Here is a 13,589-nt window from a genome sequence, read left to right as displayed (position 1 = left end):
GTGATTGATGACAAGTGTAAACCATCCCTTCACCTTCCCCTGTAAATAAAGGAACCAGGAGTGTAGCTGAATTTAAAAAAAGCTGGTGCAAAATGAAGGGAGAGCTGATTTCCTTCCCTCTCCTTCATGTCTTGAATTAAACACTGCCCCTTAACCAAAACCAGTGATGCAGAATCACGGTTGGGTTTGAATTGTTCAGCAATTTAGAACCTATGCCTTCTTCCAGTTCTCTGCTCCTGTTTGTATTGTGTGCCTTGCCTCTTTCTTCCTTCCTGCTTATAAGACCATTGTTAACAAGAGCTCTGACTCTCTTCAGTCTCCTTCCTTTTCTCACTTACATCCTTCCTAAAGACTTGTTTTCTCCCACATTTACAGACTCTAACTTGTATTAGTAAGACAATTTTTGCACTACATAATTGTCCAAGACAATGATTCATTCTTCTTAGCATCAAGATTAGTTTCTTCAGACATATTTCAGCCTTATTAAACTCTCAAGGGTTTATCTGGATGTGTAGCAGCAATCCTACTGCTGGTGCTTAAATATAAAATCATTTTAATCACCGGAATTGCATTTTGCATGTCTTACCAGTAAGGCAAAGTGAAGTATCACCCATATAACTCCAAGAGATGTCACCAAGAGATCGTACCGATTTCTTCTGCTTTGCCAGAAGCCAGAAGGTGACATGGCAATAATCTTCATCGTGACCTATGGATGAAAAAAAATCTCACTTGTAATGAAGAAATTATTATTCCTTGCCATGAGCGCCTCTTTCATTCTCCAAAATGTTAGATTGGGTTCATTTTATGAAATAGTTTCAAACGATGAAGGGCAGGTTTCATGACAGCTAAATATTCCCACGTGGACTACCTAGATAACATTAGCTTCCCTTAGATGGAGGAAAATTGGTACTTGTGTAAGACCATAGATGACCAAGACCAAGGGATGAACAGCATTCTAAAATGTCTCTCTGTCTCCAAGTGCCAAAGACAGGAGTGCAGCTGACCACCTCAGACTGAATACTTAATGTATAGATTGCCGAGGTGAATGTGGGCTTAAGATAACTTAAAGTCAAACAAGTCACGTCAATAACATGTAACTAAAAAAGGTAGCAGCATCCTAGCTAGGTAACTGTCTGTAAGCAAGCCAAAATCACATAATTACATCTGAACTCAGGAGTATAATTGTGTTCTGCAGCACCTACAGTTCAAATTAATGATAAAGTTTTCCTATATTGCAAATATTTCTTGCTTTAAGGAATACTCTGTACTCAGTAGGATGTAAGAGAAAAGAGCTAAGAACAGTTGAGGCAGTACATTTTGCAATGTACTTGGTAAAAGACAGCTTCCAAAGTGCTTGACTTTTTCAATTTAGGTAACAGGAATGCAGATGAGAAGATCAAGAATAGATACTGACAGTCATACACATAGTCACATCAGGTAACAGATACCAAGGTAGAGTGATGCATGTAGAGGGAACACCTAAGAGTTTCTCATACACAAGTCATATTAAATCTTAGAGCAGGTTAAGAGTTACTATATAAAGGCTACAAATGTCAGGCATTCATTACATTATTTCTTCCATCCCACCTTGCAACCCTGCCATTTAACATTTTTGAAAATGAAACCAAATGTAAGAGGACACTAGCTTGAGGAAAAAGGCTGATTTTCCAGTTAGCTTCTTGCCTTAGAATGTTTTCTGAAGCCTGACTACGAAGTGAACAATGTGGTCTCTGAATCTCTAATTATCATTTGAGTTACCTAAGGTATCTTGCCTAATTCTACCAAGTTACTGAGATGCCCTAGAGAATTCAAGATGTATGGGTGGGGCTGGCAGGGATGACATAAGACCTGTAAACACCCCAGGCCTTCTGGAGTGGCTAGTGGAGGTAACTGAATCTCACCCTTCATCTCCCTTGATCACAGTAACAGCTTGAACACCTGCCTCACACGTAGAATTTAAACACCTAATTCAGGTGTCCAAAATCTTGAACTGAAAACCACACCACGGAAATTAAAAATAAAAAAAAGTCTCCCTTTATTCTGTCATCATCAGTGTGGTAACAAAAGTGAGATCTTCAAATTCTTCCTGTTTTCTATACCACACATATATGATGTGAGCAGTAGAGGTTTAAGGCTGAATGAGGAGTTAGATTGGACACAGGGCCATCAACTATGCTGAAAGCTTTGGACTTGCATGCCTGCCTGTGATAGCTGACCATGTACATAACACACTGCAACCAGACTATGCTGCTTTAGGGAAGATCCTGGGCAGGAACCTGCTTCCTCTCCCCATAAATTGTGTGCACTCACAGCGTGATAGCTTGCCTGTTGAGACAGTCAACACATTTTTCCTGGCTCTGACAAAGTTCTTTTGAAATTCTAGAAGTGTATTTGTTTCCCCTGGCAGCATAAGAGAAAAGTATTTCCAAAGACATAGTTACTAGGTAAATTAAAACCTGCCTGTGTATGACACAAATAAAACTTTTCTGTGTTTGCTCAGTCTCTCCAGAGATACTGATTTCTCCTGGGTAGGGAAAAAAGAAGCAACAACATGGACATACTCTAGCTACAGCTGCTACAAGGTATTCACTTCATTGTTTATTCATTACTGCTGGCAAAACCTATCAATGGAACATAGGAACTGTCATATTGGATTAGAGCAGTGGGAAACATAGTCTACTATCCTGTTTCTGATAGTGGTCAGTATCAGCTATTCAGAGGGGACTGACAAGAGAAGTAGTCAACCAAAAACTTATAAAGAATTATGTACTAACCTAACCAGAGAGGAAGCATCTTCTTTAGCATCATACATGTGTGCTTTGTTGCACTATGGATATCCTTATACATTAAAATATATTTTTCAAAATGTGTTCAAATAATTAGATTCCAATCTTATGAAAATAGGCTAAATATACCTTGCAGATTTTGCAATAACAATATTCTTGCAGAGAGCTGCTACCACACAGGAGCCAGATTTGTGCAACAAAAGATAGACAACACTGGAGCGGGGGTGTAGCTTATTAAAAGATATTAACATGAAGTATAATACTTAAAACAAAACTGAGACAGGTTTGATGATGTCACAGCTACAGAATAGTGGGGATTAACACACCAGGCAAAATATAAATGAATGAAGCAGAACTTCCATGACACAACACAGACCTTTTGTTGTATGGAGGGAATGTAATATGAGATGTTCTGCAAGAAAACAGTTCACTGGGTTCAACAAAACATACTTTTAAAAACTCAGACTTGAATATATGTAAAAAGACAGAAAGCTCAAGGTTATAGAGAAGTATGACTATAATACTTCTTCTTTCTTTCTTCTTTCAATACACGTTTAAAGGCAAGTGACATGGAGAACCCTGAATGTACATGTTCAGAAATAAACACCATAGTGAAGAACAAGAAGCATCCCTAAAGACAAAATAATATATATACATACAAGTCTTAATCTTGAGAAGTCATAAAATATGTTACTTTACCTCGAGGACAAAAATGAAGGTGAAAACAACAGACATTGTTGCTAAAGGCACAGTCACTGGATCTGCAGCATCCCACTGAAAAGCAAACATAATCCATTCATAGACGAATAGCTGTTCAGCAGAATAAATGCCTCTTCGTTGCCTTAACTTTTCTTGAGGGTTTTGTTAATGAATAGATTTCACTTTAAAATATACTCAGACAGGAATGGCATCTTGGTGCACTCTTCCCTCTCAGATTTACAGCTTAACCAGAAATTAGAAATAGTGGAACAGACTACAAAAAGCTCCACAAGTTACAATTATCTACAGTGATCTATGCCAAGTGAGATTGCTGTATCTAGAAATCATGTTTCCTTGCATTCATCACACTAATGGCTCAATTGATCGTTAATTGGTGTTAGGAAATGTGCAGCACATGCTGTACTACTGAAATGAAATGTTTAAAAGAAACACAATTACCTTAACTGATAACAACACAGACTGGGCCAGAACAAGTACAGCAATTGTTCTCTTAAAAAATGGATGCTGAGTTATATCATACATCTTAGCTCTAAAGCCATCGTTATCTGAAAAAGAAAGAGTTTTAGGAGGAGAGTTAAAATACACGATGACATTTCCCCCCTATTTCTTGACATATTTTCCATGTTCATTAGAGGCAAAATAATTCCCATTTCCAAAATACATTTCTAATTTTCTGCCACAATTCTCCATATCAAGTAGGGCTTCTGAATATATAATTTCAAATACTGAACACCAGTGTTGCATGAAAGCTTTGGTACTTTTAGGGCAAATGCATCATTCAACTGCTGTCAGATTAATACATTCCATTCATATCATTACAGCCAACTGCAAATATTTTTCATTTAGAAATCCATTTTTTCATTAAGTCTTATCCTAAAACCATTGAAGCACAACCTATTTTGGGTTGATTTTAATAGCCTTATGGAGAGATCTGTAGTTGGAGCCTGTTTCCACATTAACTTATGCACAACCTCCTAGTGGCCTCATGATTACAGTTTTAATTTGAATCGCAGAATCCTAGGGAATTAAAAACACTAGGGCTCAACATCAATAAAATCAAAATATCTTTGATACCCGGACGAGGTGGGAGATGAAGAGGTTGTGCTATCTTCAGTCTGCTTTTCAGATCTTCCCATCGTCTCTGATCTACAGTCAGTAAAGCTGTTCCCTTAATAAACAAAGAGAAGCATATGAAGCTTTTGTCGTTCAACAGCTAGAACGTTCAACACTGCAACATGAAAACAACATTCTCTTTGGTGCCTGAAATAAAGTTACATACACAACTTCCCTTAAATAACACACTGTTTGGGTAAAGGAGTCTGAAGTATCAGCTGTTACTCTAGAGGATTTCTGGATGCATTAGCTGTGAGTTTCTGGGACTCAACTCAGCAGGCGCAGTAGTTGCTCTTTGTAGCAGCAGTCCAGTATGGGCAATGCAACACTGCAGGAGGTCTTCCATTTGATTGAACATCATTTGCCAGGCAGCAGTGGTGGATTTTGTCTGGACTGCAGCAGAAAATCCTGTGGCTTGCTAGTGCCACTACAGTTTCTTCACGGAAGGAGCCCTCCAGGAGATCATTGCTGCTCTCCACAGCTCTTCTGCTTGGGGTGTAATTTAAATAAAATAATAGTATGCTATGAATCTACAAGAGCTCTCCACAGAGGAGGCACAAAGAGAGGTGAAGACACACCTTCAGGGTGGGTGGTGGTAGCTGGCAATATGTGTAAATGTTCACATAACATAGGAAGAAACAAGCAAACTTCAAACAGAATTCAATGTTATCTAAAATGACCTTCAAAGCAAAATGAGCTCCTTATCACTTCAGAGAACTGTAAAACCTCGTAGAAGGATTCTAGAGTTACAAAAACAAAGGAGACCTTTTCAAGGTAAATGTCAAAAGCCTGTCTCCCAGACACTTGGCTGCTGTCCCTGTCAAAGAGGAGCTGCACTGAGCTGGGTGAGGTCTGGCATGGTATTTGGGACTCGCCTGGGCACTGGCTTGTGTTGATGCTGGAATTGTGGCTGGCTGTGCAACTAATAAGGTCAGGATTTATTCCTCTTGGTGAACATAATCTGTTTATGGAGCTGTGTCCCTAGATGGTACCCTGGGAAGAGGTGCCTTCCAACACAATGTGGACAAAGTGACAGATGTAAAGATGTTGATCTACTCCTGTCAGGCCCAAATGGCACCATTCAGAAACACTTAAAGGCAACACATTCACCCCAATGAGTGTGTCTGGCTTATATTCTTGGAGAGCCTTCACTGCAAACAAGACGAAAGGTGGCAAAAAAGAGTGGACTTTTGTAAAACCTAGAGACACTAGTGCCAAATTGCTTTGCTGCTCAGAAACTGCCTGTTCCACAAGCAGGATCATCATAAGGGAACCACAGAGCAAAGCACTGTGAGCAGGTCCAGAGCTGGAGGAACTGCTTGCCTTTGGACGTCAGCTCAAAGTGCCAGCTAATATTTGAGTCCATCACATCTGCACTGCTGACTGAACTCTTGGCACTTGGGAGCTGTGACAAGTGACAGATAGAGATTGAAATGGGGTTGGGGGGAGTGGAATAATTTAGGCTATTGCCCTGACACTGGGACAATCAAGGACACAGCCCGGAGCTCGCTGTGGTACTTCCCAGTCTAATGTTTCCATGCCTGCAGTTCAAACAACTCATATGAAAAACTGAGCATATCTACAATTATAATAATTTTTTCTTTTTAGAAAATTGTTTGTTTTCATGTAAAATAGTTTATTCAGGAATTGTCCAACTCTGATCCTCCTCAACAACTCCTGCAATTGCTCTAACCATATATCAGCCATAATTTTCTGAAGAAAGTATCTACATTAAATGCTAATATATTGGTCAAATAATTAGTTTTAGGAAAATGCTACTTAAACTCACACCATGGATTGTTTTGCTCTCTACTTTCTGGGCTAGTTGCCAGCCATCTCTCAAAAATTGTTTTTTAGTTTCTGGACATTTCTTCACTCTACTTGAATATTAATTGGGCTGAAACTCTTGCCCACTTAATTAACATTAAATTTTTCACCTCAAATCTGAAACCATTTTCTTTGCCCTAAAGTAAATACATAAAAAGTAAGAAGCAGTCATGAAAACAGAAATAAAACCAAGCATTACATACCACTGCAGGTTCCTAAGAAACAATGGAAGAAGCTGAACCAGAAGATATAAAAGACTTATACTTTTAGTATCATGTAAATTCTATAGAAATATTGTCTGATACGTCTGTTCAGTGTAATTTAAAGGGAACTGTTAGTAGCGAGCAAGGACAAAAAGCATAAAGCTTTTTGTATTAATGCATGTATTGGCATAGTTGAAGGATAAATAATATTGCATAGCTGAACAAGAATGACAAAGGCATCTATAAATGGAATTCTCATACTGTAGAAATTTCAGCTTTGTTAATTCACCAGTCAAAATTTAGTGGACAAGGAAACAAATTATTAACACGCTGCTCCTTGCTCTCTAGAACAGAGAAATTTTAACAGGAATGACTGCACTTCATGTTACCAAAATTACACCAATGTTATGCAAGCAGAAAAATACCTACAGAACAGCAGACCTTTTAGGCTATTTATTTGGCTCAAAATGTGCTGGACCCCATTTCATGATGCCTAGCTTGTCCAGATTAATGCAGGGGGCAAGTTTTTCTACTTTTCAAGGTAATCGAAAAAGCCCATGTGGACCTGCCTAGACCTTTTTATTTGAGTGATGGACAATTATTTTTACAACACGCTCTGCTGTTTGTCAGGAAAAAGCCACACAACTTTGGATTGGAAATACTGCAATGGGAGGGTTCTAATGAGACCTCTTGATTGCAACACACGCAAGCTTAACACATCTTTTTATCTGCCACATGTATTCCTGCATCAAACTAAACATCTGCATCTGTAAACACATTTTTCTTTATGTTCAATCTCCATCTAGCAGCACAGCTGCACTATAAATAAACTCTAACAGCTTTGATAGAGTGTGTGATGGATTGCTATCACCCCAGGCTTCAATTTTGTAGCAAATATGGATCAGGTGTAACTGAAGCCACATTTGCAGTCTTGCAGAATGTAAGATTGGTAAGGCAATAGTAAAGGCAGCCTTACCAGGTAAGGTAGACGGTGTAATATCAGTTTCAGGTTCCTTACAAAGCCAGTTCTACTCTCAATAAATCCCCTCACTCAGAATAAACCACCTCACTTAGTACCTTGTTTTCATTAAAATTAGCAATGACAACTCCAACAAAAAGGGTCAGTCCAATCATGCAGCCAAGGAATACAAAAACATGAATGTAGATTCCATGGATCTGAAGAGACAAAAAAAAGATTAACAGTTAAAAAAATCATAGTTATTTGTTGTAGAATTCAAAGACTCTGATGTGTTTCCTTACCGGCCCAACACGATGAATAATAACATCTCTGACTTCCACCCAGCCTTTTAATGAAAGAACTTCAAATAGTGCCAGCATTGCATTGCCCACATTGTCAAAATTAAAATTCCGAGGATTTGCCCTGAAATGCAGTACACAAACAGGTGTAACTTCAGCAATAAAGTTGTTCTATTTGTTACTTTGATTCTTCATAGTCTAACATTTAAATACCTTGCAAAGTTGGTGTGAAAGCCTCTGAAATACGTCAAAGTACCACATCAAGAATAAGAAAACAATAGCTACAGCAATAAATACGTAAAGCATAATTTTTAAATCCCTATGTATGTTTTATTTTCTTACTCAGAATCTGACTCACAGCAACAAAACTTATGACATGTTCAAGGCCAGGCTGGATGGGGCTTTGAGCAACCTGGTATAGTGGAAGGTGTCCCTGCTCATAGCAGGGGGGCTGAAACTAGAGAGTCTTTAAGATCGCTTCCAACCCAAACCATTCTATGACTCTATGCTGCTGCATTTTAATATTTTTGTCAATGAAATACGTAAAATACTGGATTAATGAAAAAATTAATCTGATGGCATTGTCTAGATTCTAAAATAAATTTTTCTCTAAACCACATAAAATATTCAGACTCCAAGGTCAGTGAGATTGTTTAGAAAATGCTGTTCCATATTTCATTATAATCAGGAACTGATAGTATGAAGCAAAACCTACTGAGAGGACATCACATCTTCTTGTCTTTCCTATACCACATGTTATGACCTTTTTCATCAATTGAGATTCAAGAGAATGTTTCCAGCTGAATACTAAAAGTACTCTCTTCGGGCTAGGCTAGCACGTTGCTCTGTCTCTACAATCCAAGCCAGATAATCCAAGGAGGCCAATGACTTTTCAACAGTTTATAAAGTAAATAGTTGTATTCCAGAAGAGTTATTAAGTATTTGGTGCTTCTTGAATCCAACCATTCAGTGAAAAGAGAGCTCTCAGATGCAGATACTTCTTTTTAATGCAGTTTTTATACTGACATCTGGCTCTTGAAAATCTGGCCTGACAGCCAACAGGTGGTATAAATGTCTTTGCGGTAAAATATTTTTCTGCAATAAAACATTCCCCAAAGTTTACAGTTATGCTGATTAAGACAATTTTTGCTTATTTCTGGATCAAGCTGAACAGGATTGAATTTGCTTACTCCAGGAAGAATTTCTCTGAAGCACAGAGAAACAAAGACTTCCGCAGATGTCAGAGTTTCACTGACTGTTCAAATCACAGCATACTATTTCATTAGTGTAGGGTGGCCCTGAATCTACCACTGCTGGAACATTCTTTATCAACACACATGGCCAATTAAAATATTTGTGGCTGTTAAGCTGACTTTGCAAAATGCCAACCAAGTGAAAAATATGAACAATTAGAAAAAGTGAGCTTTGCCTGTTCAGGTGTTGGGAAATACTAAATGGACTTTATCAGAATATTAATCAAAAAATACATTAGCTTTTAAATAATTTTTACTACACTTCTGCACCAGATAGTCCACAAGGATTCCCTGCACTGGAAAAAGAAAGAAACTACTAGCTGGCATGATTGATGGCCATAGAAGAGAAAGGCTGGTTTTAGACATGATATAATCGTTTGTTTTTATGGGTAGCTGTAGGCAGGTGGATTTCCATTTCTTATTCTTCCCATCTTTTCCTATTTATTCTTAGGTTCTGCTGTTGCTTTATGGCTCTCAGGATGCCTCCATAATAACACTAAAGAACAACTAAGTGATGATACTTTGCAAGCAAATAACTCTCACTGTAATAATAATAAAATCAAATCTAATACCTCTATAGGTTCAGTCCCTACAGGGTTTTTTCTTCCTTTCTGGTTTATGAAGTGAATGTTAAGTCTGGCAAATTTCATATATATGGCTTTTTATTAAACATGCCAAAATTTTCACTCTTAATATCATCTGAATTACAATAAAACCCCTCCATCAGTAATTTAATGTCATCACGTTTCAACCATTTTTATACACCAACAGCTTCGTTTTTGAAGAAAGACAGGCCAAAGTGTAGCAACTCACCAGACTCGTGGCACCCAAAATCCAGGCTTTTTCTCTCCAGGTCTTAACTTTAAATTGAGATTTTTGGAAACACTTACATTTATTCTGAAGATGCCATGGCAATCTTCCTATAGTGAAATAAACCATAGTCTGAGATTAAAGAGAGGCCTGTGAGAGATGCTAACATGCCAGCATAAACAGCACAGTCACCAGGATGGCAAAGCAGTGTCCACAGAAATGAAGGGTTATTTATAGGTCTGTGATAAACAGTCATGGACCTTTACCCAAATGAAAAATGCATCTTAGGGAGTGTTCTATATACCCTTTTCCTTCCAGGAGTGACAGTGCTTTTCAATTTGCAAGACTATGTAGCCTTTCACCTCTTTCCTAAAGAACATTGCTCTCTTCAGGTGATGATATTTCTCCAAATGGAGTAAGAAACACAGCTAAATTTCTCCATGTAATTCCCAAAGCATCCCCAGTGGTTTGGACCTCTAGCAGTCTAACCTGCTTTTTAGTTGTGGTCCTAGGAATGCAAAGGTGTCATTTTCCACGATTAATTCCATGTGCCATCCACTCCTTTGCACATAACATGACATTCATTTGACAACTTTTTTAAAGGCAGTCCCCAATATTTGGACCTGCTTTGCTTTTTAAATGGAAACCCATCCTTACCCTCATTTGCTGACTCCTTTATTACCTTTCCCTCCATCATTCTGCTTCTAAACAAAAAAGTGCTCAAGATCTCCATTTCTCATATGATAGCTCTGATTGCCCCCTTTGCTTCCCCCAGCAGGCAAAAATGGCACAACATACCATTATTTTGAAGCAGAAAAACAGTCTTCTTACCCTAGAGATGATGTGAGGATCATTGCATTTAGCCAGTTTTCCAGCAAACAGCTGCACTCCAAAGCTTGCGAAAACAAGCATTAATGTCAGCAAAAGAATAGAAACCTGTAAAGATGAAGTTGGACTTGTCAAGCTCTCCTTCTGCAGACTTGGGAAAGGGGATCAGCTCCCTTGGTTAACTGCAGGGAGGATTGTTTTGTGGTATAAGTCTGGAGACATGGCTTTTGTGGCAGACGTGTTACTTTAGGTTCTGATCCAGTAACCAGTTGCTGTGTTGTATCAGTATATTAGCCTTATACGTAGGATCTAAGAATTACAGATAAGGATGAAAGCTTTCTTGCACTCAATGTACCACCTTGCTAAATTCTGTAAGCATAAGAATTGCCTTTCCTTTAAAGAAATTAAAGTGAATTTAAAGAAATTAAAGAATTTAAGTTCAAGTGCTTAAATATGTGCTGATCTGTTTTGCTGAATCAGGCTTTACTAATTAATCTGAGTAAGCCATTTTTAGATATTTAATTCCAGGATAACTCCCATAAAGACAAGCATGAGCAAATTCAGATATAAGCATCTTTAAGAGAATACAGGATCTATGAAATGCCAACCAGCTTTATAGTTCTTGTCCTCGCTCTATTACTGTCTGCAAATATTTTGTAGCTCAGTGTTTTATAACAACCTAACTTAATACAGCATTCTGCTAAGGAACAAGCTGGCTGTTGTTTAGGCTGACCAATATCACATAGGGTCCCAAGACAATAGGTTAGGTTCTGATGAAGCAATCACAGACTCCATTGTTGTTCTTTACTATAAGTGAATGACCATGATCATAATAATAACAATGACATAAGAATGAGATACAGATCTGTGACTAACAGCTGTAATGTCTTTGGCTGCCTCTCAAAAAGCTTGAAGGTGGAGACCTTCAGCTCAGAAATCAGGTTTATTTTTGTTCTTGCAGAGCTGCCATATACTACTTCTCATCTGCCTTGACCAACTAGAACTATGAATAAAGAGTAGATTTCTTTTTCAGTAGTCCTCCTACGTAATTATGGCCAAATGTATGTTGAACAAGTAATACAATTTACAAAAGAATTATTACAGCTGCTTTATTCAGTATGAGTTACTTATATTCTAATTTTTAGCCTGTTCTCTGGTCATCTGCAGTGATAGTCATAATGAAAAGTAAACAGACAAGAATGGTGAAAAGAATAGAAAACATGAATGGTCTATCAAAATATTATCTTATTACTCCTCCATATATTTTAACAAGAAAAAAAATAATTGGGACATACCAAAAAAATTTCCTTAAAGCCACTAAACAGCTCTCGCACCACTTTCCTCATCTGAGGGACCAGTTTGAAAATTCGAAGAGGTCGGAGGCAGCGGAGCACCATTAAGAGCTGAGCTCCAGATTTGGCAGGGACGTTCTGAGGCATCCAGCACAGGAATATCAAACTCACCTGGAAAAGGCAAAGAAGGATCAGGCTTACAATGTCTTACTTAGCATAGACACAACACAGAAGGTCAATGAACACTTCTCTACCATGAAATTAGAGAAAAGATTAAGGCTAAAAGGCATCTAATTTAGAAAAAGGGCTTAGACCTCTTATGTCCCTGCTTATTGTCCTAACTAATGGGCACCAGCTTGTCTTTGTCTCCCCCTTTGACTCAAAATGTACTTTATACTCTACCAGACGGAATAGTTCCAAAAGAAGAATTCAATTTAGCTGATTCAAAACAGGGACACAAACTATATTCCTGGAACAGGCAGCATTATTTCTCTTCCTCCTTCCATTTTACGAGATTCTATCCTGAACTGAGAAATCCTCACCTGGAAAGTCTGTTAACAGTTTTCCATACAGTTTTTCCTACCCCTTTGTTACAGGCGTAAGTGGTTTTGTCACCATGTGGTTTCATCACACGAATGTTACGTATTTCAAAGTGTTTTCAAACAGCATAGTTGTGTCGTGCAGCCTGAACAATCTCTGACAAATGGTTATTGATTTAAAGTCTCTTAAGTACTTCTTATTTTTTAAAAGCCAGTGTTATTTTAGGGGAACAGAGGTGAGAGTATGACAAAGAAGTAAGTGCACAAAAAATGGAGGATCAAGATGATATCAAAAGTGATTTAAAATGTATTTAAAATTAAAAATAATTTTAAATATAATAAAAATTAAATATAATTTGTTTAAAAAACACTGATAAAAGACAGCCGCCCCACCAAAACAGATTGGCCAGTGCTTCTGATTGTCTTCCACATTCTTTTAAGACCACCACAGTCACATTTGGGATATCTAAGCTACACCTCCTAATTTTTTCCTTCAGACAAGTAGAGGGATTCAGCGAGATTTCAAGAAACTAATGCACATAGGAATTATGCATACTACAGTAAGAGTTTTGTACAAGTATGCATATTTTTATTTTTGCTAACAATGGAATCTTTGATACAAATTGATTGTGACAAATTTTATGCAGCACATCTGCCTGGTGGATTAATCTCTGAAAGATTTAATCTAAATCCATCAAAGCCATTTTTATCAGTAATTTCTTCAGTTAGAAAATATTTCATACTGTATTATACTGAGCACTGGTTTTGACATATTCTGTGGTGTTTTTACTGTCATACATGAAGATGAAACAGACACCCTTCTCTTGTATTTAGGTGGAATGCAAGCAATTTCCCAGAAACAAAGGAAACAGTTGAACAATATTTTTTTCTGAGAACCACTACTGAGAGATATGGGATATAGAAAGATGTTGCTTTGCTTTCTTCTATAGCAACACTAGCA

General features: G+C 37.8%; 1 protein-coding gene across 2 annotated transcripts in view; it reads right to left on the bottom strand.

The window, feature by feature from the left end:
- Positions 1-13,589, bottom strand: part of NALCN (sodium leak channel, non-selective) — a 222,673-nt gene that overhangs the window by 12,026 nt on the left and 197,058 nt on the right. For both annotated transcript variants that reach the window (XM_085056984.1, XM_085056992.1), the window contains 9 exons: positions 12,093-12,260; positions 10,801-10,905; positions 9,973-10,079; positions 7,910-8,030; positions 7,727-7,825; positions 4,581-4,674; positions 3,945-4,051; positions 3,486-3,560; positions 587-706 (listed from right to left, as the gene is read on the bottom strand). In XM_085056984.1, coding sequence (XP_084913110.1) covers positions 587-706; positions 3,486-3,560; positions 3,945-4,051; positions 4,581-4,674; positions 7,727-7,825; positions 7,910-8,030; positions 9,973-10,079; positions 10,801-10,905; positions 12,093-12,260 — 996 coding nt within the window. The remainder of the gene's footprint in view (positions 1-586; positions 707-3,485; positions 3,561-3,944; positions 4,052-4,580; positions 4,675-7,726; positions 7,826-7,909; positions 8,031-9,972; positions 10,080-10,800; positions 10,906-12,092; positions 12,261-13,589) is intronic.

The sequence above is a fragment of the Lichenostomus cassidix genome, chromosome 1, assembly GCF_008360975.1.
Source record: "Lichenostomus cassidix isolate B80296 chromosome 1, HeHo_3.0, whole genome shotgun sequence".
Classification (NCBI taxonomy): domain Eukaryota; kingdom Metazoa; phylum Chordata; class Aves; order Passeriformes; family Meliphagidae; genus Lichenostomus; species Lichenostomus cassidix.
This window is presented reverse-complemented; position numbering and strand designations above follow the sequence as displayed.